The 26,244-nt window shown below is 43.3% G+C and overlaps 1 protein-coding gene across 5 annotated transcripts in view; it reads right to left on the reverse strand.

The window, feature by feature from the left end:
* Window positions 1–26,244, reverse strand: part of lrrc3ca (leucine rich repeat containing 3Ca) — a 177,647-nt gene that overhangs the window by 32,904 nt on the left and 118,499 nt on the right. For 2 of the 5 annotated variants that reach the window (XM_059638764.1, XM_048560807.2), the window contains exon 2: window positions 1,797–2,008. In XM_059638764.1, coding sequence (XP_059494747.1) covers window positions 1,797–2,008 — 212 coding nt within the window. Of the gene's footprint in view, window positions 1–1,796; window positions 2,009–8,953; window positions 9,124–26,244 lie in introns of those variants that run through there. The other 3 variants (XM_048560808.2, XM_048560809.2, XM_048560806.2) reach the window with 3 other exon arrangements.

The raw sequence follows: 26,244 nt of genomic DNA on the forward strand, positions 1-26,244 counted from the left end.
AAGGATGGGTTAGTAAATTTGCAGACGACACTAAGGTCGGTGGAGTTGTGGACAGTGACGAAGGATGCTATAGGTTGCAGAGAGACATAGATAAGCTGCGAGCTGGGCTGAGAGGTGGCAAATGGAGTTTAATGCAGACAAGTGTGAGGTGATGCACTTTGGTAGGAGTAACCAGAAGGCAAAGTACAGGGCTAATGGTAAGATTCTTAGTAGTGTAGATGAGCAGAGAGATCTCGGTGTCCATGTACACAGATCCTTGAAAGTTGCCACCCAGGTTGACAGGGTTGTTAAGAAGGCATACAGTGTTTTAGCTTTTATTAATAGAGGGATCGAGTTCCGGAACCAAGAGGTTATGGTGAAGCTGTACAAAACTCTGGTGCGGCCGCACTTGGAGTATTGTGTACAGTACTGGTCACCGCATTATAAGAAGGAAGTGGAAGCTTTGGAAAGGATGCAGAGGAGATTTACTAGGATGTTGCCTGGTATGGAGGGAAGGTCTTATGAGGAAAGGCTGAGGGACTTGAGGCTGTTTTCATTAGAGAGAAGAAGGTTGAGAGGTGACTTAATTGAAATATATAAAATAATCAGAGGGTTAGATAGGGTGGATAGGGAGAGCCTTTTTCCTAGGATGGTGACGGTGAGCACAAGGGGGCATAGCTTTAAATTGAGGGGTGAAAGATATAGGACAGATGTCAGAGGTAGTTTCTTTACTCAGAGAGTAGTAAGGGAATGGAATGCTTTGCCTGCAACGGTAGTAGATTCGCCAACTTTAGGTACATTTAAGTCGTCATTGGATAAGCATATGGACGTACATGGAATACTGTAGGTTAGATGGGCTTGAGATCGGTATGACACGTCGGCACAACATCGAGGGCCAAAGGGCCTGTACTGTGCTGTAATGTTCTATGTTCTATGTTCTAACTCAAAGTCACCCTGTGAATCTTAATCATATGCAGACGCTAGATGTCAGATGCACATACAAAGATGTTGGAGAAAGGAAGATGAGATGAAATGGTGGATGTGAGCACAGTTACAATGTTTAAAAGACACTTACATAAGTATATGAATAGGAAAAGGTTTGTAGGGATATGGGCTAGGAGCAGGCGGGTTGGACTAGTTTAGTTTGGGATTATGTTTGGCATTGGCTGTTGGACTAAAGGGCCTGTTGCCATGCGGTATGAATCTATCACTGTGCCTAGCAGAGGAAGGACTGGTATTCATGAACAGAACATCCCAGAATGATATGCATCCAATGAAATACTTTTGATGTTGAGTCATTGTCATATTGTAAATCATTTGTGCATGGCAAGCTCCCACAAAAAGTAATGTGGAAATGACCAGGCAATCTGTTTCCCATTGATATTTGTTGTGGGATAAATATTATCTGGGATACCTGGCTGATCTTCGTTGCTTTTCATCAACATAGTGCAATGGGATCTTTCACTCCCAGCTGAGAGGCCAGACAGGCCTCAGTTAAAATGTGAGGACACCTGCCTCTACAGCATTTTCTCATTGTTGTCATAAAGTGTCACCACAGATTAAACGCCCAGGTAAGGCTTGAACCCACAAATGTCCAACTCACAATCTGGCCCACATGTGAAGGCTGCCCATTTGGGTCAGCTGTCAGAGGGACTGGTAAATCAATAAAAGTGTCAACATTTCCAGAAAAAGAGATAAAAATGCTTGAGCAAGCAAAAGGACTGAGAAGAACTCACAAAAGATGCCAACCCTCAGCACTCACAAAGACACTGACAACATTGTTCAATGAACACACACAAACACAGGAAATAATTCACCTGATACCAAGTTGTCTTCATCATCCAGTATATGTTTCAGTTCGAAATCAGTGGGGCAATACTTTGGTTTTCTCCAGAATGGACCAGTTGTTTTCCTGTAAACCAGACACAGAGGCTTAAACCTCTCAGAGCCATAAGCACTGGTGGCTGGGATCAGCCCACCTCCAGAATCAATTTGATCAACGAAGTGCCTTACTGTTTTTCGAAACATCCTAAAATGAGAGAAAATGCATGTTCAGTGAAGCACCATCAGATGGTATGGACTGGCACAGTCTGTAACCCAGTGGATGCATTGAGGTGACATCTATCTCAATAATGGTAATTCCCACCTCCTTGACCTATCCCCTCCCTACCTCCCCACCTGTACTCTCCTCTCCACCTGTCTTCTTTTCCCTCCATCTTCGGTCCGCCTCCCCCCTCTCCCTATTTATTCCAGTTCCCTCTCCCCATCCCCCTCTCTGATGAAGGGTCCAGACCCGAAACATCAGCTTTTGTGCTCCTGAGATGCTGCTTGGCCCGCTGTGTTCATCCAGCTTCACACTTTGTTGTCTTGGATTCTCCAGCATCTGCAGTTCCCATTATCTCTGATACAATTTCCAGGGGAACACTGGGAATTAAGTGACATGGAAGATTAGTGAAGTAAGAATCTATTCATTCAACAGTTTGCATTCAGATTACACCTTTAATGTAGGCACTTCATAGAAGCATCATCAGACAATAGTTCACATTATGCCAAAGACTGATACGTTATGACAGATGAACAAAAAACTTAGTCAAAGCCGCAGCTTTAAAGGAAGGTCTGTAAACAGGAAGGTACAACGAGATTTAGACAGAATATTTTACAGGTCAGTGAATAATTCAGGAAGTAGTGGAAGGGGAAGGGACCTAGTTTCGATTGTTGCAGAGCTCAGAGAGGAGCAGGGCTGAAGGAGGTTACAGGGACGGTGGGGGATAGCATCATGTACGGAGTTGAACAGTGTAGTCAGCATTTCAACATCAAGATGTTTGTAAATTGGTTGCTAACAGAGTCAATGAGTGCCATTGTTTCAACCACTCCAAGACATTGCACATTGTAGACTAAATAGAGAAGAGATAGAAAAGCAGCAGGCACAAACAGAGACAAATAAAGAGAGAGAGAGAGACAGAGAGATGCTGACATACAATAAGAGCCGCTTCTGAAGAAGGGTCCCAACCCGAAACATCAGGTTTCCTGCTCCTCTGATGCTGCCTGGCCTGCAGTGTTCCTCCAGCTCCACACTCTGTTATCTTATACAAATCAAGCCTGTTTTCTCTAGCATTTAGATAGTAAAGCAGTGATCTGATTGAAGTCTTTGAGATATTAACAGAAAAAGATAGGGTAAATAAAGATAAGCTATTTCCACTGGCTGGGGATTCCAGAACTGGGGGCACAGTCTGAGAATTAAGGCCAGACTATTTAGGAGAAATTTTAGGCGGCATTTCCACACAGAAAGTGTGGTAAAAGTTTAGAACTCTCTTCCACAAAGGGCAGTAGTTGCTGCATAATTTGTTAATTTTAAACCTAAATAGATAACTTTTTTGTTAAGATGGGGTATTAAGGGACATGGGCCAAAGGCAAGTGTATGGAGGTGTGCAACAGATCAACCATGATCTCATTGAATGGTGGAACAGGCTTGAAGGGCTAAATGGCCTATTTCTGTTCCAACATTCCTCATGGCACTCCTGTGAAGCATTTAAGATATTTTACTAAAGGCACTAAATAAATGAAAGTTGTTGCTACTGGAAAATGTACTGTGACTGCAAAAGAGCTGGGGAAACTTTCATAGAAATAACAAATACTGCAATACCTGATCTGCAATACCTGCGAAGGCAGGAGTGATTAAATGACGAAAGTGATGGAGTGAAACAGAGCAAACTGAATTCACAATGGAACAAGAGAATGTAGAGAGAGAGTCATAGAGGCACAGGATCAGATCCTTCGGTCCAACTCGTCCATGCCAACCTGTTATCCTATACGAATCTCGTCCCATTTCCCAGCATTTGAGCCATATCCCTCTAAACCCTTCTGATTCACTTACCCATCTAGATGCCTTTTAAATGTTGTAATTATACCATTCTTCAACACTCCCTCTGGCAGCTCATTTCATACACACACCACCCTCTGCGTGAAAAAGTTGCCCTTAAGGTCCCTTTTACATCTTCCCCTCTCAACTTAAACCTATGATCTCTGGTTTTGGATTGCCCCACCCCAGGGAAAAGACCTTGTGGCACAGTGGCTCCGTGGTTAGCACTGCTGTCTGACTGCACCAGGCGCCAGGGTTCAATTCTAGCCTTCGGTGACTGTCTGTGTGGCGTTTGCACATTCTCCCTGTGTTTGCATGGGTTTCTGCAGGGTGATCTGGTTTCCTCCAAGAGTCCAAAGATGTGCGGGTTAGGTGGATTGGCCATAACTTGCCTGTAGTGTTCAGGAATGTGTAGGTTGGGTGGATTGGTGGTGGGGCTGTGTCTGGGTGGGATGGTCTTTGGGGAGTTGGTGCGGACATGTTGGACCGAATGGCCTGTTTTCACACCGTATAGATTCTATGAAATTTACCCTATCTGTCCCCCTCATGATTTTATAAACCTCTGTAAGGTCACCCCTCAACCTCCAACATTCCAGGGAGAACAGCCCCAGCTTATTCAGCCTCTCCCTATAGCTCAAACCCTCAAACCCTGGCAACATCCTTGTAAATCCTTTCTGAACCCTTTCAAGTTTCACAACATATTTCCTATAGGAGGGAGAGCAGAATTGCACACAATACTCCAAAAGTGTCCGGACCAATGCCCTGTAGAGCCACAACGTGACCTCCAAGCTGCTATATTTTAGAATTAGAATCCCGACAGTGTGGAAATAGGCCCTTCGGCCCAACGAGTCCACACTGAACCTTAGAGCATCCTGCCCAGACCCATCCCCCAATAACCCACCCAATATACACCTTCCTACACACTACGAGCAATTTAGCATGGCCAATTCGCCTAATCTGCACATCTTTGGACTGCACTGGCCAATGAACACAAGCATACCAAAGAGAAAAAGACAGAGACCCAGAGAGAGAGAGAGAGAGATGTGAAGACATATAGGTGAGTTACAACCAAGCAAGAGAAGAGAACATTTGGGAAAAGAAATCAAAGTCTCCTTAGCTTTCAATACAAGGCAGCTTGTGGAATGGGCAGAAATTCCTCTCAAGAAAATGTTCAGTTAAAGTGTTAAAAAATAAGAATCTGATATATTACAGCACTCCAGAATTTCTCAATACAGATATTACTCACTAACACCAAGTACCCTCAGGCTAGCATTGTGTTAATGAAATGTTAATACTATTCATCAAAGTTAAAAGATGGTCTTTGCTGTAACATTCTCAAATAACAGCTTCTGAAACAATCACCACAGTGACTAGCTTACTCACTAACATAGAAAGCTGTAGAATGGCTTTGTTCCTGATATTCTGACCAAAGGGATTATTAATGCAACACTTGGAGTGATTTCACAGTAGTGTATTTGTTACACAGATTCTGTACACAGACTGTGTTTAAACACTGAAACTGAGATTTTAATGTTAACTGGGCACAGGTCAAAATGGGTGTCACAGCAGCGTCACCATCCATCTGGTAAGTGAGTATGACTGAAATTCTGGGCTGTCAGGCAGCTGCTGCTCTTGGGTTGCTGGGCAATGTGTAGCACTCAGATAAATGGCCATAGAGCCATGGAGATCTACCCAGCTGGCAGCACAGAAAAGGCCCCTTTGGCCCGTCGCATCCACACCAGTCAAAAACAGCCGCCCAACTAAACTCAGATAACAAAGTGTGGAGCTGGATGAACACAGCAGGCCAAGCAGCATCTCAGGAGCACAAAAGCTGACGTTTTGGGCCTAGACCCTTCATCAGAGAGGGGGATGGGGAGAGGGAACTGGAATAAATAGGGAGAAAGGGGGAGGCGGACCGAAGATGGAGAGAAAACAAGATAGGTAGAGAGGAGAGTATAGGTGAGGAGGGGGGGAGGGGATAAGTCAGTCCAGGGAAGACGGACAGGTCAAGGAGGTGGGATGAGGTGGTAGGTAGGAAATGGAGGTGCAGCTTGAGGTGGGAGGAAGGGATGGGTGAGAGGAAGAACAGGTTAGGGAAGCAGAGACAGGCTGGGCTGGTTTACTCTCCTCTCCAACTATCTTGTTTTCTCTCCATCTTCGGTCCGCCTCCCCCTTTCTCCCTATTTATTCCAGTTCCCTCTCCCCATCCCCCTCTCTGATGAAGGGTCTAGGCCCGAAACGTCAGCTTTTGTGCTCCTGAGATGCTGCTTGGCCTGCTGTGTTCATCCAGCTCCACACTTCGTTATCTTGGATTCTCCAGCATCTGCAGTTCCCATTAGCACTGGCCCAACTAAACTCATCCTATTTTCCAGCACTTGGCCCATAGCCTTGCATATATACGTCTAAATACTTCTTAAATGTTATGAGGGTTTCTACCTCAATCGCACTTACAGACCATAGTAAGTTCCAGATTCCCACCAATTCTCTGGCTGATAAAGCTTTTCCTCACATCCCACTAAGCCTCCTTCCCCCTTACCGTAAATCCATGATCTCTCCAGCAAGGGGAAACATTTCTTCCTGTCTATCTATGCTCCTCATAATTTTATACATCTCAACTACGTTCCCCTCTCAATCTCCTCTGCTCTATGGAAAACCATCCCACTTTATCCAGTCTCTGTTCAGAACCAAAGTTCTCCGGCCCAGGTACCATTCTGTTAAATTGCCTCTGCAATCTCTCCAGTGCAATCATATCCCTGGTGTTATGTGGATTCCAGAACTGCACACAATTCTGATCTGTGGCCTAAACAATGTTTTCATTTTATCCACCTGATACTTTAAGAGACAAGTGGACATGCACACTAATTATATTTGTCACTGATCAGCCCACCTGACCAGCCCATTTATATCCTCCTGTAATCTAAGACTATCCTACTCACTATTTACTGCCCAATCAATTTTTGTATCATCTATGAATTTGCTTTTTTATATTCATTCACAAAATGTAGGCATTGCTGGCTGGCCCAGCATTTATTGTCCATGTCTAATTGCCCAGAGGGCAGTTAAGAGTCAACAACATTGCTGTGGGTCTGGAGTCACATGTAGGCCAGACCAGGTAAGGATGATAAATTTCCTTCCCTCAAGGACATCAGTGAACCAGGTGGGTTTTTCCTGACAACAAACAATGTTGGTCACCATTAGACTTTTAATTCCATATTTTTATTGAATTCAAATTCCACCATCTGCCATTGCAAGATTCAAACCCACATCACCAGAACATTAGCTGGGTTTTGGGATTAATAGTCCAGCAATAATACCACTAGGGCATACCTGCATAGGTAGGCTAATCAAGCAGGTAGGTCCAGAGGGAGGAATTGTAGGTAAGTAGGTGGGAGGCGGGAATCCTCCCTCTGGGGTCCAAGGAGCATTCCTAATGCTCTCTACCCTCAGACAATCCAAAATGAAAACTCAAACACAATCACAACAGTCCCATCCCTCCCATTCCCCTTGGATCCCAACAAGAAACATGACATGAGGAATCAGCAGGTAAATGTGTGTAATAGGACCATGACAATTATCTATTAATAAGGTTAACATCAGGCAAGGATTCCTGATGCCACTTGCAATCCAGTGGGAATCTCGGCAGGATCCCTTGGGAAAAGAGGAAACGTGCAAGCAACATTCTTTTTCTTCCTCATTTCCATTGGATGGGCTAAAATTGTCCTTTCAAAACTGAAAGTACAGCTCCATCGTTCTCTCTCTCTCTCTCTCTCTTCCCTTCTCTCCAGTTGCTTATATTTATACCACATGCAGAAAACAAAGCATGTGGATATTGGAGGCCAATTTGCTCAGCCTCAGGACGACACTGCAGTAGAACCTCAGGGTAGTGTCCCAGACCCAACCATCTTTAGCTGCTTCATAATTAACCTCAGCCATAAGGTTAGAAGTGGCGACATTTGCTGACGAGTACACCGTGGTGAGGTTGAGTCACAACTCCTTAGATATTGAAGCAGTCTACATTCATATGCAGCAAGACTTGAACAATATCTAAGCTTGGGCCAATAAGTACATTCCTGCCAAACAAATGTCTGGAAATAATAATCCCCTATAAGAGAGAATATAATGATCCCACTTGACATTCAAAGACACTAGATTTGCCATAATTAACATGCAGGGGATTATCATTGATCAGAAACTGAACTGGACTAGCCATATAAATACCGAGGCTACAAAAGATCAGAAGTTGCAGATCTTCTGGCAACTTACTCACCTCCTGACTTCCTAAAGCCTTACCCACTATCTAAAAGGCAGAGGTAACAGTGTGGTGGAACACCCTCTGCTTGAGTTCAAGGAAAATATTTAAGAAACTCAGCATCATGCAACACAAAGGGGCCCACTTGAGCAGCACTGTATTCACTATTGTAAGCATTCACTCCCTCCATCACCAATGGTTACGGTATGTAACATCTACAATGTACTGTGCAGCAACTTGCCACAGCTCCTTCGGTAGCACTTTCCAACACACAAATGCATAATTCTGACTTGGAAATCTACTGCTACTGAGCAAAATCCTGGAGCAACACTGGTTGGTCATGAATAAAACGGAAGTCTCCTCTCCCATTCCCTCATTCTTTTCTCTTTTTCTACATTCTTTCCATTTTTTTTTCTTTCGCCATCTACCCTACTCTCTTTTTCCAGCTCTCTTCAAACACTTCGTTCTCACACCTCTATTTTATCCCTCAGAGGTGGTAAGAACTGCCGAAGCTGGAGTCAGAGATAACACTGTGTTATCTCTATTTTATCCCTCCCTTCTCTTCCGCTCTATTCTATCTATTCTTCTCCCTCTCTTTTCCAACTCACTCTCCTTCCCGTTTCCCTCCCCCTCCTCTGCCCAATTACCATAGAGCTCTGTGCACAGCTCTACTCTCTACCCATCTATTCCCTCTCTCTCTCTAACACACACCTTTCTCCCTGCTCCTCACCATTCTCTTGCACTACACGCTCCCACTCATCACTATCACCCCCCGGCCTCAACCCAGCCCAGCTGGCGGCTCTCTCTCACACAAATGCATGTGAAAGCAATACTTCCGTGCAGCTTCACAGTAATGGGACACTCACTCTGATAACACGCCCCAAACACACGACAGTGATATCCGACAGACGGTCGCTGTTTACTTCGCTTCTGCCCTTGCCAAGCTCAGGGCTATGCTGGCATTATTCGTACTGATTTTGACTTTTAAAACTCCCTTCGCAGACACTGGGGAATTTCCAACGACATTACAAGGGAACACCCTTCGTTCAAAGTTATTTCGCAATCTTTCCTCTGAGTGGGAGTGGTGAGGAAAATAATTATTGTGTAATTTCCACGATGATGATATCCTTGGCTATATTGAAAAAAAGCTTTTCAGCCAAACTGCACCTCCACCAGCAAGAAGAAAGATAACTTCCTCAGTTAGAAGGATCTTGACTTCTGCACACTGTTTCAGTGAGAGGTTGCATTGATGCGACACGCTCCCCTCTGTGTAACAACTGGTTAACATGACAAATGAAACGGCATTTGAGGGGCAAGGGTAATTATTCCTTCAAAGGGAAGATTCGGAACAATTATATTTTCTCACCATTGGTAGCTATGTCATCAATCCCTACAATTGTGCAACGCAGTGGAAATGGTGCTATAACTATATTACCACCAGCTTAGCATTCAGAAGGCCAGGTTAATCGTTTCAGGACAAGGCTACAAATACAATCATGACGCTTGATTAATTTACATTTGTTTAATAATTTTAGAATGTAAAACTAGTGACAGTAATAGTGACCATAAAACCAACACTGATTGTTGTAAAAACTCATCTGGCTCATTAATATCCTTTAGGGCAAGGAATCTGCCATCCTTGCCCGGTCTGGCCTACATGTGACTCCAGACCCACAGCAACGTGATCGACTTAAATGCCCACTGACTTGGGCCTCTGAAACCCATTTCTCTGAAATTCAAGGGTGATTAGGCACAGGCAACAAATGTTGGCCTTTCCAGAAAAACACAGATTCCATGAAAGAAGAAAATAACTTACACTTCTTCCCCTCTTAATTAAAATCTACCTCATTGACAAATTGTTTGGCCATCTGCCCTATGTCGCCCACTATCATTCATTACAATGCTCCTGTGAAGTGACTTGGGATGTTTTATTATGTTAAGTGTGCTGTTTAAATATAAGTGGTTGTACTATAGTCAATCAGGTTGTGCAAGGCCTTAATGTGAGAAATAAGTAGATACTTACATTTCTACATCTAGAGGTTCAGAATGGGTGAAGCATGTTAAATCTGTTTCTGATAGGCAGACGGACAGCCTGACATTTGTCAAGGACCACAACATTGTATATACTCTTAACTCTTTGCACACTTCTAGACCCGTCTTGGCTGGACAGGGTAGATGTTGAGAGGATGTTTCCCCTTGTGGGGATATCTGGAACTAGGAGGCACTGTTTAAAGATCCTAGTCTTCTATTTAAGACAGAGTTGAGGAGGAATTTATTCCCTCAAAGAGCAGTTAGTGTTTGAAATTCTCTTCCACAGAGAGCAGTACAGTTGGTTCATTGAATATATTAGATCTCTGGGGAAGGGGAGAAACAGGAAATTGAAGTTAAGGTAGTAATCAGATTAGCTGTGGCTGGTAGACCAGGCTCAATTGGTCAAATAGCCTAATCCTATTTCTTATGATATTTGATATTTTAACTTGCTAGCCATTTTGACATTCATAATAATTTTACAGACATACAAAACAAAACCATTGACAGACAAGATGAAGCGGACATTCTGAAAATAGGTAGAAAAACAACGAGGCACACCGCTAACCCAGCATTAACTGTGAGCTGGGGAAGGGGGCGGACAAGCAGAGGATGGGTTCAATAACCAGCCTCAAACCTGGCAGCCTCACATTCCGTTACATTTCAGTGATAGGGCTGTGACTTTTGGGTATGTTTTGCAGGAGCTGATCTGTATCCTAAATGGGTAGAGTGTAGTTAGATTTCTTGCTTCTGAGTTTTTAAGGCTATAAAGACTGTAATTAGGCCAATCAACCCATTTGGGCCACTCTACATTTTGTTAAGATCAAGTCTGAGCTGATAATCATTGAATTCACTTACCTGCTTTTTCCCAATAACAAAATACTTAATGGCCCCGCCTCAACAGCCCTCTATGGTAAAGGATTCCAGAGATTCACTACCCTCTGAGAGAAGAAATTCCTCCTCATCTCTATCTTAAATGTGCAATGCCTTATTCTGTGTCTATGCCTTCTGGTCCTGGACTTTTTCAAAAGGGCAAACAATATTTCAACAGCTACCCTGTCAAGTCTCCAAGAGCCTTGTATGTTTCAATGAGGTCACCTCCCATTCTTCTATATTGTAATGAGTACAGGCCCAATCTACTCAACTTCACCTTATACGACAGTCCTTCCATACCTGGGAGAAGCCTAGTGAATTTTCTCTGGACTGCTTGCACTGCCAGTATATCTTTCCTAAGATAAAGAGTCCAAATGGTTCACAATATTTCAGCTGTGGTCTGTTAGTGCCTTGTACAGACTTAGCAAAACTCTCTCCATCCCTTTTGAGATGGAGGACAACATTCTATTTGCTGTCCTTTTACCTGCTGAACTTCTGTGGTAGCCTTTTGCAACTCATGGACAAGGAATCCTAAATCCTTCTGTGCTGTAGCTTTCTGCAGCTTTTCACCATTTAAATAACATGCAGCTCTTCAATGATTCCCGCCAAAGTGTATAACGTCACATCTCCCCACATTTTATTCCATTGGCCAAGGTTTTGCTCACTCACTTAACTTGTCTGTATCCCCCTGCAGACTGTTTGTCTGATCCTCACCACTTGCCTTCCCATCTATTTTGTGTCACATGCAATCTTGGCATTCATTTTCCTCATTCGATTCATTAATATGTTGTAAATAATTGTGGTCCCAACACTGATCCTTGTGTCACACCACTACATTCAGGTTGAAATTCTAAAAATGCCCCCTTATCCCAACTCTCTGTCTTTTGTTAGTTTGTCAATCCTCAATCAATGCTAATAAATTACCTCCAATACCATGGATTCTTATTTTATTAAGTAGCCCAAGGTGAAGTACCTTATCAAACACTTCTGAAAATCCAAATATATTCCAACCATTGCCTCTTCTTTATATAACCTGCATGTTACTTCCTCAAAGAATTCCCAAACTTCCCAGTTTCTAAAGCGTGCAGGGGTTAGAATCAAAACCATTGAGGATGTAACAGACTGACGTAAAGATGCTGTCTCAGTTCCCCTTCTTTACTTTACAGAATAGCAAAATGGTTTGAAATATGATGTCATTTGACCCTGAATCCAATACACAGATTCAACCACTGTGTGCTGCTCAGCATGTGTCGGCCACCCACATGAATTTGATGCCGCACCACATGCAGTATAATTGCAACACAATCATTTTGCACCAACCATCAAAATAGGGAGGACTTGTCAGTTGCTGAGATCTCAAAACATGGAACAGATCGCAAAAATGTTCCCACTAGAGACCTTTTGCTGGAGACCCCTCATTTCACCTTCTGGCATGTCAAGAGCTCATCAAATGAATAGTGAAGAAAAGCTCACTATAAGCTTTTACCATTATCTGAAAGTAGCAGAGAAACCATTATTTCGACCAACAAATCAATGCCTGCCACAACAAGCCTGTGCAAGTATTAAGAAGATGAGGAACAAAAAGCAATAATACTCAAACAAGGCCTATAGAGACAAGCTGCTGAACAAAAGCTTTCAAACAACCTTCAAAACTTCAACCCAGACTTGGAAATGCATTTTAAAGTCACTAAGCACCAAATAATTGGTTCATTTACTCTGCAATATTGATGTAATACTTATTTTATTAGAAAGTAACACAATAATGTGTTGTAACCATGCATGTGAAACCTGCCAGCACACTCATGTACAAATCTTAATGATATAATTATGGCCTTACAGTATTACCCCACATAAATGCACATTAACTGCACATATGCACACATCCATACAGAAAAATACAATGGTGCAATGACGCTGTACTGGAGGCACACTAGTTTAAAACCCACTATTGCAAGTTGCACAATTTAAGTTTAATTAATTGTAAAGATATTGGAATTAAATCTAGTCTTAGTAATAACAACCATGAAACTGTCATCAATTGTAAAATTCTTCTGGTTTTATTCCCCATTAGAAATAACTCACCTCCTGCCTCCCCAAAGCCTGTCCACCATCTACAAGACACAAATCTAGAGTGTGATGCTGTAATCCCCACTTGCCTGGATGAGGGCAACAACACTCAAGAAGCTTGACACCATCCAGAACAAAGCAGCTTGCATGATTGGCACCCTATCCATGACCATCCAGTACCTCCACCACTGCTCAGTAGCAGCAGTGTGTACTATCTACAAGATGCATTGCAGAAGTTCACCAAAAATCCTTCCAAATCCATGACCACTTCCATCTAGGAGGACAAGGCAGCGAACACAGGGGAACACTACCCCCTACAAGTAGCCTTCCAAGTCACTCGTTATCCTGAATTGGAAATATATGGCTGTTCCTTCACTGTCACTGAGTCAAAATCCTGGAACTCCCTCTCTAAGTACATTGTGGGTCAATCCACAGCAAGTGGACCACAGAGGTTCAAAAGACAGCTCGCCACTACCTTCTCAAGGGCAATTAGGAGTGGGCAGTAAATGCTGGTGAGAGAGTGATGCCCACAAGAGAATAAAAATGAATTTCACCCTTACTTGATCAGCAGAATCCAGATCCAGGGAGATGTGGTTGACTTTTAAAAGTCTGGGGGGGGGGGGGGGGATGGGCAGCAAATGTGAGTCTTTCCAGTAATGCCTTATTTCCATGAAAGAATTTTTTAAAATGCCAATTGACATTGTAGAGATCCATTCTAAACATTACTGTCCTTCTTGTGTTCCAAACCTCCAAACATTTCACCCTCATATTTTAACATACTTGTGCACTTGCCTCAGAACTCCCTTTCCAATGTCAGTCACCATGTGTGAACCCTACCTTCTCTTCGACTCATCACTTATTATGTCTTTATCTGTCTAGGTCTGAAATTCTGGAATTTCCTCCTTCAACATTCCTGCCTCTTCCGCTTTTCAAAACCTTGCTCTTTGTCTAAACCCTCGGTGACCTTCCTTCTTTGACTTCAAATCCATTTTTTGTCTGATCTTATCTCTGTGAAGTATGTTGTTTCAGCTTTATATGAAGACACCATAGAAAAGCAGCATCGTTCTTGTATACTGTCACTGCTTAAGGTGAAATAATAATTACAAAGGGATGTTTATTTTCATGTATAGAAATAATGTGGAACCTCCGCTGCTTAAGCATTTTTAATTTGTCAAGTTATTCATATATCTTTGTAATCATCTCAGTTTCTTGCTGGACTACTGTCGGTTGTGATGAGGCAGCTAACTCAGTGAAAAACCTTCTGATTTACGTAATCTATCCATGATCTGATCGCAAACTGAATCTGCATTTTCACATAAAGTCGTGTGCTATGTTGGTCAAAATCATTCACAGCCAGGAGACAAAATAATGAGTTAAGAATTACTCTCAATGCCAAAGCATAAAATTAGATGTGCTGCGAAGGAGCAAAAGCATGTAAAGTCTAATTACAGGTGTCAGTACAGGTCCTGGTACATTAACATGCATCAGTGGAGTCAAAATGATAAATCCAAGTTTGAATGACATCATGCCAGCATTGATCGCTTAGATTTCTTGTCTGAAGACAGATTGAAGCATTTGTAAAGACAGTCAGGACGCAGCATTCCCTTTAAACCAGTGAAACGAATCACATTTTTAATCAGACACCATCTGGGCCACAGTCCGAGAGAGTCGCTGCATGAGCATGAGATTTTCTCTGTGTGCTATCAGTATTATAATGAGCCATGGGCAATGCTGATTAAAGAATTTGTTGGCATAAGTATTTTTTGTAAATTGGGTGCAGTGTTTGTAATGTGATCCAGCTTCTCAGCTGGAACTGATCAAATCGAAAAGTGAACTGCAGAAAGCTGCACAGCTTTCATTCCATTAGATCTGAGAAATGGATCCAATTAATCACAAAGGCTCCTGCTTGGTACAGAATCTAGCAAAATGTTGCAGCTGCTGCAAATTTAGAAATAAAATGCAAAGATGCTGGAGAAACTCAGCAGCTCTCACTGCAGCAGTGGAGGGAGAAACAGACATAGTATTTAATGTCAAGGACCTTCTTCAGAATGATTTGACTTGGCATTCTTCCAGAATTTTCTGCTTCTAAAGTTCTGACTGGTCTCCACAAGACTTCTTTTCATCAATATCCAGATTAAGTGACTTGTTTCTTTTGAAAATGAATCTAAAGCTTCTTCACACTAAGATCACCACCAAACAGCAATTTATAGGAACATAAGAACTAGGAACAGGGAGTAGGAAATTCAGCCTCTCAAACCAAATCTGCCATTCCATACGTTCATGGCTGATCTCATCTCAGCCTCAACTCCACTTTCTTGCTGCTCCCCATAACTCCTTAACCCATTACTAAATTAAAATCTATCTATTGCTTCCTGATATTACACAATGTCCCAGCATCCACCACATTCTGCGGTAGTGAATTCCACAGATTCATGACCCTTTCTGAGAAATAATTTCTCGTCATCTCTGTCTTAAATCTGCTACCGCTTACCTTAAAACAATGACCTCTCATCCTAGATTGTCCTACATGAGGAAGTGTGCTTTCTCTGTCTGCTTCGCCATTCCCCTTTAGTATCTTATATAACACAAATAGATCCCCTCTCATTCTTCTAAATTCGAGATACATCTAAACTGCTCAGTCTCTCTTCATTATATAAAACCCTCATCTCTGGAATTTATCTAGTGAACCTCCTCCAAACTGCCTCCTATGCAACTCCATCCCTCCTCAATTAAGGAGACCAAAATTGTACATAATTTCTCCAGATGAGGTCTCATTAATGCTTTGGACAGTTGAAGCAACACTTCCATACTTGTATACTCTGTTCCTTTAGCAATAAATGCAAAAATTTCATTTGTCTTCCTTATTATCGGCGATACCTACATGCTGGTTTTCTGTAAGTCATGCACAATGACATCAAGATCCCTCTGCATTGAAGCACCCTGGGGTTTTGTTCCATTTAGGTAATAAGTTGCCTTTCTATTCCCCCAACCAAAATGGGTAACCTCACACTTATCCAAGAAAACTTCATGTGCTAAGGTTTGGACAATTCACCTAAGCTATCCATATCAATTTGTAAATTTCTTATTTCTTTGTTGCAATTTGCTTTCCCACCTATTTCAGTATCACCTGCAAATTTTGCGATACTACTTTCTATCTCTGCTTCCAAGTTAGTAATATAGATTGTAACTTGTTGAGGCCTCATGACTAAACCCTGTGGCACCCACTTGTGCACCATGCCCCCCCTCCCCCATAACACCACCAACTTGTTACATTTTGCCAATCAGAAAAAAACCCAGCTATCCAATTCTCACTGTAGCACCTTTAACCAGACCACTTCAGAAGACATTACAAAACAAAATATGAATGAGTGATTTAAAGTCCCAAAAGATAAAAACAGTAAAACAAGGGAATAACACATACTGCTCTGACTTGTCTTGTATGACCAGTACATTCCTTTCCAATTTTACATTTTATTTTCTATGTGTTTCCTCTGGCTAAGTGTTAGGTTTGATTATCTCATGAGAGTTAGATTTTAAGGATTGCCCAGAAGGAGGAAAGAAGGGGCAAGAAGCAGAGTGGAGTATGGAGGGAATCCCTGAGCTTCTATTCAAGGCAACTGAAGATAAATGAATGCAAAAATGGTGAAACTGAAAATTTTGCTTGAAACTCTGAAACACCATTTATAATTATGCTGTGATAATGTTGCAAAACTATTTATAGAAGCTGTGCTGATTTATACTCAGCCATGGGTAATGATGCAGAATCCATTGGTAATTTGCAATGCAGGCTGTGGAAGGACTGCGGCCATTCATAGCCCATTACAACATGCATTGTACTCTGTAGCTACTGTGTATATTTCATATTGAATCAGATTTCAACTGTGTTCTACATGTAGCAACCTTTACATTCCACCAATCTCCGGCTAAAGAAGTTTCTTTTGAATTCTTTGTTATTATTTTCTATGTATCTTATATGCCTATTCCCTAGATATTTATTCAGTGCACAAACTGGAAACATCTGCACAAAAACTGAAAAACTGTGAATTCTTTAAATCAGAAATAAAGACATTACATGCTGGAAAAGCTCAGCAGGTCTGGCCACATCTGTGGAGAGAAATCAGAGTTAACATTTCAAGTCGAGTGATCCTTCCGCAGAACACATCTGCACTCTGTCGACCCCAACAAACCTCTTCACAATTTTAAAGCCCTCGACTGAATGACCCTTAACTTTCTCTATTCCAGAATCACTTCTTGATGCACAGTTAATTAGAGCCCACTTTAGAGTCTTAACGTATTTGTGTAAAATAGACAGACAACCTGGCACTTTTCCCTGCAACCGCAGGAAGTGCTACACCTGCCCCTATACCTCCCCCCCAACCCCATCCCAGGCCCCAAGAAGACCTTCCACATCAAGCAGATGTTCACCTGCACATCTGCTAATGTGGTATACTGCGTCTGCTGTTCCCGTTGTGGCCTCCTCTTCATCAGGGAAACCAAGTGGAGGCTTGGCGACTGCTTTGTGGAACACCTATACTTGGCTCATGACAAATGACTGCACCTCCCAGTCATGAACCATTTCAACTCCCCCTCCCACTCCTTGGACGACATTTCCGCCCTGAGCCTCCTGCAGTGTCACAACGATGCCACCCGAAGGTTCCAGGAACAGCATTTCATATTTTGCTTGGGAACCCTGCAGCCCAATGGTATCAATATGGACTTGACAAGCTTCAAAATCTCCCCTCCCCGACCACATCCCAAAACCAGCCCAGCTCGTCCCTGCCTCCCTAACCTGTCCTTCCTCCCACCTATCCACTCCTCCCACCTCAAGCCCCAACCCCACCTCCTGCCTACCAGCTTGATCCTGCCTCCTTGACCTGTACGTCCTCCCTGACCTATCCCCACCCTAACTCCCCACCTACACACACCTTTACTGGCTCTCTCCCCTCCTCTCTGGCCTGTCTGTCTCCTCTCCACTTATCTGCTCCTTTATCCATCATCCATCTGCGTCCCCCCGTCTCTATTTCAGAATCCACTTGCCCTCCCCCATTTCTGAAGAAGGGTGTAAGCCCGAAACTTCAGCCTTCCTGCTCCTCTGATGCTGCTTGACCTGTTGTGTTCATCCAGCTCCACACCTTGTTATCTCATTAAATTATATTAGGCATTTTTTAACGCAAGTTAGAACATTAAAGATGATAAAGTTAAACTGAAACTTTATGCAGATTTTACATTTATTCAAATAATGATGACAGTTTAGAATATTCTGCATTGAAAGAAGACCTTCAACCTACAGCTGGATGTTATCTAGATGTTGCACTGAGAGTAAGGGCTTTCATACATTGACAGTTATGTTCCTGGAATGAATGTTGTGCGGGGAGGGTTTGGTTTGGATGGCATGGTGCTCTAGGAGATTTTTCAATACTGAAAGTGATGTTAAGGTGGAAGAGTTGTGGTTTGGGGGGCGTGGGTGGCTGTTGTACAAGAAGAGTTATGGTACTTGAACGGGTGTTCTACTAGGAGAATTGCAATACTATACTAGCAACACTATGAGGCTTGTTCAAAGGAATCCCTAAGGAAATTCTCACTGACAGGTGTTTAAAAGCATCTCTGGTGAAATGGTGAACTTATGAGCAGCTCTTAGAGCTGACCATCCCCAGTGGCTCTTTAGGGGTTAATTTCCCCCATGACAATTGGAGAGAGATGCTTATGTGATTGCCACGAGCACTACAATCAAAATATATTCTGCAGCCCATTACTTAAGTGGCGGTGGTTACTGTGAATGTTCTCCGGAATTTAAGATAACAAAGTGTGGGGCTGGATGAACACAGCAGGCCAAGCAGCATCTCAGGAGCACAAAAGCTGACGTTCTGGGCCTAGACCCCTCATCAGAAATGGGGGATGGGGAGAGGATTCTGAAATAAATAGGGAGAGAGGGGGAGGCGGACTGAAGACCTACGCTCGGTTCACAATAAACAACTGCACCTCTCAGTTGCAAACCATTTCAACTCCCCCTCCCATTCCTTGGACAACATGTCCATCCTAGGCCTCCTGCAGTGCCACAATGATGCCACCAGAAGGTTGCAGGAACAGCAACTCATATTCCGCTTGGGAACCCTGCAGCCCAATGGTATCAATATGGACTTAACCAGCTTCAAAATCTCCCCTCCCCCCACTGCATCCTAAAACCAGCCCAGCCTGTCTCTGCCTCCCTAACCTGTTCTTCCTCTCACCTATCCCCTCCTCTCACCTCAAGCCACACCTCCATTTCCTACCTACAAACCTCATCCTGCCCCCTTGACCTGTCCATTCTCCCCGGACTGACCGATCCCCTCCCTACCTCCCCAACCATACTCTCCTCTCCACCTATTTTCTTCTCTATCCATCTTCAGTCCGCCTCCACCTCTCTCCCTATTTATTTCAGAACCCTCTCCCCATCCCCCTTTTCTAATGAAGGGTCTAGACCTGGAACGTCAGCTTTTGTGCTCCTAAGATGCTGCTTGGCCTGCTGTGTTCATCCAGCCCCACACTTTGTTATCTTGGATTCTCCAGCATCTGCAGTTCCCATTATCTCCGTTCTCTGGAATTTAAACTGCTTTGGAATTAATAATTGTGCAACGATGAATTACATGGGTATGTTATTGTGCAGAAATTTCAACATTTGGAAATTACAAATATATTTGATCTGATTACATTGAGGTCAGCACAGAAACAGGATGAATAGTATGTATTTGTGGCCTTTTTATGTTCCACTACCCCTCCTCCCATTTGTAGCATTTCACCTCATTACCACATGCTCTATTCCTTTCTCCTCACTTATCTAGCTTTGTCTTAAATAACTAAATCACCCATTTGCAAAGAATTCAGGGATATCAATGTAGCATAAGTTGAGCCATTTGTTTAATGGGACAGGAGAAGCTTTAGAGAACAAATTCTTCTATTCAATAGATGTACTTTTAAAATATATCATCAACATGTCAACCACAAATTCAGCAGAGTATGAAGGCATCTCTGACAGGGCAATAAGTGAAAGACCTCAAGGAGAGAGTTCTGCATGACTGAAAAGCAGATTTATGGTCATTATTGTTATCATTCCTGACAGAAAAATAAAACCTGTTATCATAGCTTCAGGTTTAAAAGTTTTTTTTATCTCTACTGGCCTTCTGTGACTTTAAAGGTCTCCAGCCAATTAAAAAAACTAACATGAAATCTTTTATAAGTGTGGTTCAAGTTGCTGTATTTAATTCTCGTGCCTTAAATTTCAATCCCCAATGGATAAGTGGGGTTTAGGTATGGCTGTACAATTGGTCTCACTCCCAGCTCTTTCTCCAGATATGTAGTTTTGTTTTCTCCAAGTTTTTATCCAATTAACTTTTGAAAGTTTTAAATTAAAATGCGACTCCTTCTGCATTCCACATCACAACAACTCACTGCATTAAAAAAAGCCACCTCAAATCATTTCTCATACTTTTAGCCAATCACCTTAAATCTATGTCCTCTAGCTACTGAAAATTCTAGTCTGGATATAGCTTTCTCTATTTATTCTATTGAAAGTCCCTCATAATTTCCAATATCTCTATTATGTCTCCCCATAGTCATCTTGTCTTTAAAGAAGATAACTTGTTCACTGACTGTACAAATTCATGTATGTTGAATGGAAGATGATTGTTCCCTGTCCCCACTACATTCTGAAATATGGGTGAAGGATTTCACTGGTACCAAATATTTACAAATCATTCACCACAAATGACACAGGGTAGAGAAATGTGCTTTCAACAAAAGAAGAGTTAATAATTGTCCTGAAACTGTCACTGGGGACTGAAAATGTCAGATTCCTGCCACAGGCTGGTGACAGCATCATTAGAGACAAGGGGCAGGATTTTCCCTCCAGGCATTTCTAATACAAGACATAATGGGAATTGCAGATGCTGGAGAATCCGAGATAACAAAGTGTGGGGCTGGATGAACACAGCAGGCCAAGCAGCATCTTAGGAGCACAAAAGCTGACGTTTCGGGCCTAGACCCTTCATCAGAAAAGAGGAATGGGGAGAGGATTCTGAAATAAATAGGGAGAGACGGGGAGGCGGATCGAAGATGGATAGAGGAGAAGATAGGTGGAGAGGAGACAGACAAGTTAAAGAGGCGGGGATGGAGCCAGTAAAGGTGAGTGTAGGTGGGGAGGTAGAGAGGGGATAGGTCAGTCCAGGGAGGATGGACAGATCAAGGGGGTGGGATCATGTTAGTAGGTAGGAAATGGGGGTGTGTCTTGAGGTGGGAGGAGGGGAGAGGTGAGAGGAAGAACAGGTTAGGGAGGCGGGGACGAGCTGGGCTGGTTTTGGGATGCAGAGGGGGGAGGGGCAATTTTGAAGCTTGTGAAATCCACATTGATACCATTGGGCTGTGGGGTTCCCAAGAGGAACATGAGGTGCCGTTCCTGCAACCTTCGGGTGGCATCAATAGGGCACTGCAGGAGGACCAGGATGGACATGTCATCTAAGGAATGGGAGGGGGAGTTAAAATGGTTTGTGACTGGGGGGTGCAGTTGTTTATTGCGAACCGAGCGGAGGTGTTCTGCAAAGCGGTCCCCAAGCATCCAGTTCCAGACTTTCTTATTTCTCTTACAAGTGCAGCTTTTTGTCGACATGGAAACTGGTCTGCCACCTTATTAAGGAAAGCAGGCAGGATGCTGGAGGATCTGTCAGTGATAGAAGGTAAGTAGAGATGTACCTTAAGAGATCCTCTCCAACTTTTTAGTTGCTAAACCTTTGCCATTGGGAAGTCAAATGCCTGGTGACTTTTTGGCTGACAATGAGGAGCTATAGACAATTCTGAATTACTGGCACTCCTCCTCCTCATCAATCTGTCACTAGGAGTGCACCTACAGCTACTCAAACATGTGCCCACAATTCAACTTCCTGTCTTTGGCTCTACATAGCTCTTAATGAGCCGTGATGGATACTGCCTGTGAGCAGACATACCTCCACTGGCAACCAATGCACCCATTCTCTCCTTAATAGAAAATGCACAGAAATAGGTTGAGCTGGGGAACTGGCATTCTGGCGAATAAGGCTATTTCTAGCACTCAACCACTTCCAAGCCTGTACCCAAGCTGCCTGTGAAAGGATCCCATGGAAATGTCAAACATTTGCTGCTCAATGCACCACAAGCCATCACTCAGCGGTCAGCACTCAATCAAGATATCTGTCCCAGAAACAGAAGCATTATGTCTTCTAAAGAATGAATCTTTAAATAATTGCTCCTGTTTAATTCATGTAGAGGACAAAACGGCCAGGATAGAGTGCATGATGTTGCATCATGTCGAGGGTTTATAGGAGCAGCATGCTCTATGTATTACGTTACCTTTTCTGCTTCATCTTCTCACTCATGCATGTGAGACATGCTGCGAAAGTTCTAAGCTAGAGTTTAGGTTTCTCCATTTAGAGGGACATTAATGAGGGCTAGACCAAAAGTAAATGAAACCTCTTGGTGTCACTTGGAAGAAAAATGTAATCGTTAACCTAGGTTCCGAAACTGAACACAATCAAGATTGTAATTCTACTGAGTGAATGATGTTCTTATATTAAAGCTCTTTTAGAGTTGTTTATTATCCAATACGGGATGAGAATGGAATAATTCCATCAAGCTTTATCACCATGTTTGATGTAGCAACTGTCTGGGATGGAGAATGTGGTCCATTCAATACGTTTGTAAGTTTATTTGCCAATTTCTAGCCCGCCTTTAATATTGAGTGACCCAGTCAAGACTGTAATCCAGCTCTCTGTGTATTCTGAAGAGCTGCTCTATTTGAGGGGAGCTCTTTCTCAGTTTTTGGCTCTGCATCCAGTGCTCCTGACCTTTGGCAACTCTGCTGCCCTGAATTCAGCTGTTTAAAGATACTTTAAAGGTACACATTGCAGTTTCCCACATTACTCTAACTATAGGCCAAATCATATCATCCCCACATTACAGGGTTGGACAAAGGACTGAGGAGTAATAGTTGAAAATAATATACTGGGTGCTTGCAATCGTGTTGAGGTATTTGGGGGAGGCATCAATCATCTGGAGAACCAGCAAGACACCCACATCGACTCCTTCAGCGTCAAATCTAATGCCCATTAGTCAGTGGTGAAGTCACCAATGGGCCTTCACTTGGAATTAATACCCCAGGGTAAAACATCAAGTTGTGAGTTAACCAATTTCTTGGAGGGCTTGGGGTTTCTGGGATTGGGGATTGTGGGGAAAGGGGGCAGTGGATCCAGAAGCGAGGGCGGGCACCTCTGACCATTCCTTAATCAGGCACTGATTTTGATCAGAAAATCATTGAAAGACAATATAAAATAATGAGTATAGTTTGAAAGGGGATGCAGGAGCAGATGTGGACCTGGGTATTTATGTGTGCAGATCATTGAAGGAGACAGAACAGCAGGGAGAAAACAATAAACAAAGCAACAGTGTCCTTGACTTTATTAACAGGGAAATAGAGTACAACAGTAAGGATTAGATTAGACTCCCTACAGTGTAGAAACAGGCCCTTTGGCCCAACAACTCCACACTGCCCCTAGAAGCATCCTACCCAGACCCATATAACCCACACACCCCTGAACACTATGGGCAATTTAGCATGGCCAATCCACCTAGCCTGCACAAGTTTGGACTGTGGGAGGAAACCGGAACACCCGAAGGAAATCCACGCAGACACAGGGAGGATGTGCAAACTCCACACAGTTGGCAGAGGCAGGAATTGAACCTGGGTCCCTGGCGCTGTAAGGCTGCAGTGCTAACCACTGAGCCACCGTGCCACCCTAAGGTGATGATGTTGAATTTGTATAAGACACTTGTTAGCCCTCAGTGGGAGCATTCTGTGCGGTTCTGGCTGCCACTTCACAGGAAAGATGTGAATGCATTGAAGAGGGTGCAGTTAGAAGATTGCTCCAGGAATGAGAAACTTCAGTGTTGGGGATAGATTGGAGAGGTTGAGACTGTTCTCTGTGGAAAGGAGAAGAGGAGATTTGCTAGAGATTTTCAAAATCATGAGCAGGTGGGGAGAAACTGGTTCTGCTTGTAAAAGGGACAAAAAGGACAAGAATGAGAGGGCATGGATTTAAAGTGATCTGTGAAAGAAGCAAGAGTGATTTGAAACAAAAAGACACTTTTTCACATAGTTTAAGGGGGTTGGTTTGCTCAGTTCGGTGGGTGACTGGCTTGCAACGCAAGGCAGCATGGTTGGTTAGCTCTGACATCTTACAGCACCAGGGACTTGTGTTCGATTCCACCCTCGGGCGATTATATGTGTGGAGTTTGCACATTTTCCCTGTGTATGTGTAGGATTCCTCTGATTTCCTCCACAGTCCAAAGATGTACAGGTTAGGGTGGATTGGCCATGCTAAATTTCCCCGTAGTGTCCACGGATAGGTAAGATCCTGTGGATTAAGTGTAGAAAATGCAGTGTTACAGGGATATGGTAAGAGGGTGGGTCTGGACGGGATGCTTCTCTGAAGTAAATTTGATGGGCCAAATGGCCTGCTTCCACACTGTGGGGATTCTATGAATGATGCCAACAGGTTCGGCTCAATTCTTGGACCAGCTGAGGTTATCTTGAAGGCCGTGTCTTCCCAATCTTGCCCCTTGACTGAAGTGTAGTGGCCTACAGGTTAAACTCACCACAAGCTGTCTCCCTCTAATGAGAGAGTAACCCTATGATCCTTCTGAAACTACAATGCTTACCAGTCAGTATGTGGATGGCAATGTCTGGAAATGTGGTGGAGATTCAACTGGAGCATCGAAGAGGAACTTGGATGATTATTTGGACAGAAAGAATATGAAAGGGCATGGCAAAACAGCAGGAGGCTGACATGAGGTGATGATCCTCATTTGAAGAACCAGGCAGGCTGATGGGCTGAATGGTCTTCTTGTGCATCGTAAAAATTCTCAGTTCAAAGCAGCACCAACACCCCACCACCACCACACCTCCAAGTCCAAGTGACAAGCTGCCCATGTAGGTGGAAAGGTTGGGCATATTGCTTGGCGACAGATCCTCTTGCAGTTAGGTTAATCCCAACAATGGTGGACTGAAGCTTTTAAGTGGTCATTAATTGTCTAATGTTGACCTTATGTCTTGAACTTAATTCTGTTGGGTGTAGGAAGGTGCTGGGTCTCAGGCACAAGGCCACACTATCTCATTACACTGTTTTGTCGCCTCTGAGCCCCCCAATTCCTGGACCACAAGCCTTTGCTCCCAGTGATCATGCCAGAGGTGGGCACAAGACAACAGCGCTTACTCACTTGGCGGAATGGGATTGTCAATGAGATGCATTAAAGCACCAAACTGAGGAAAAGTTACTGAGGCTTCCTAATGTCAAATGGGACCCTGCTGATGAGGCCAAAATCCATATATTACATATAGAACTCAATGTGCTCGGAGGTGGCAGGCTAGAGATTAATGAGACATTGCTTTTGACATCTTTCTGTCCATCATGAAGCCATTGGAGCTGGCATGCTTTGGGATGGCATGTGGCTCAGCGTTTAGTACTGCTGCATCACAGTGCCAGGGACCCAGTTTCAATTCCAGCCTTGGGTGACTGTCTGTGTGGGTTTCCTCAGTCCAAAGAGGTGCAGATTAGGTTGATTGACCATGCTAAATTGCCCATAGTGCCCATGGATGTGTAGATTATGTTATGGGGATAGGTTGAGGAGATTGGTCTGGGTGGGATGTTCTTTGGAGGGTTGGTGCAGACTCAATGGGCCAATTGCTTCTTTTTGCACTGTCGCGATTCTATGACTCTAAACTCAAAGCCATGACCTTATGGAAAGGCTCTCCCTGAAGACCAGACAGCTGTGCCCATTCTTTTTATCAAAATTTCCTGGAGGGATCAGAAGGCAGCTCCATTCTGAGGTGCCATCTCAGTCTCCTGCCTGCCCACCTCTGCCTTTAGGGCTGCTGATCAATGATTGAGTTAGTATTGGGCCCTCTGATTGGGCCTGACCTAATTCCTTAACTGGATGATATGGGCAATCTCTTGACACCTGGTGGCCTTCCTTTGGCAGGCAGGCCAGGAAATTGTTTGGTTCTGACTGTGTAGAAATTTCAAAGTTCATGAGATTTCATGCAGTATCACTCGCCACTATTTCTCAGATTGAAAAATACACAGGAAATGGTTAGAGCCTTTACCGTGGTAAAGGATGAAATTTAGCAAAA

The sequence above is a fragment of the Stegostoma tigrinum genome, chromosome 31, assembly GCF_030684315.1.
Source record: "Stegostoma tigrinum isolate sSteTig4 chromosome 31, sSteTig4.hap1, whole genome shotgun sequence".
Taxonomy (NCBI): Eukaryota; Metazoa; Chordata; class Chondrichthyes; order Orectolobiformes; family Stegostomatidae; genus Stegostoma; species Stegostoma tigrinum.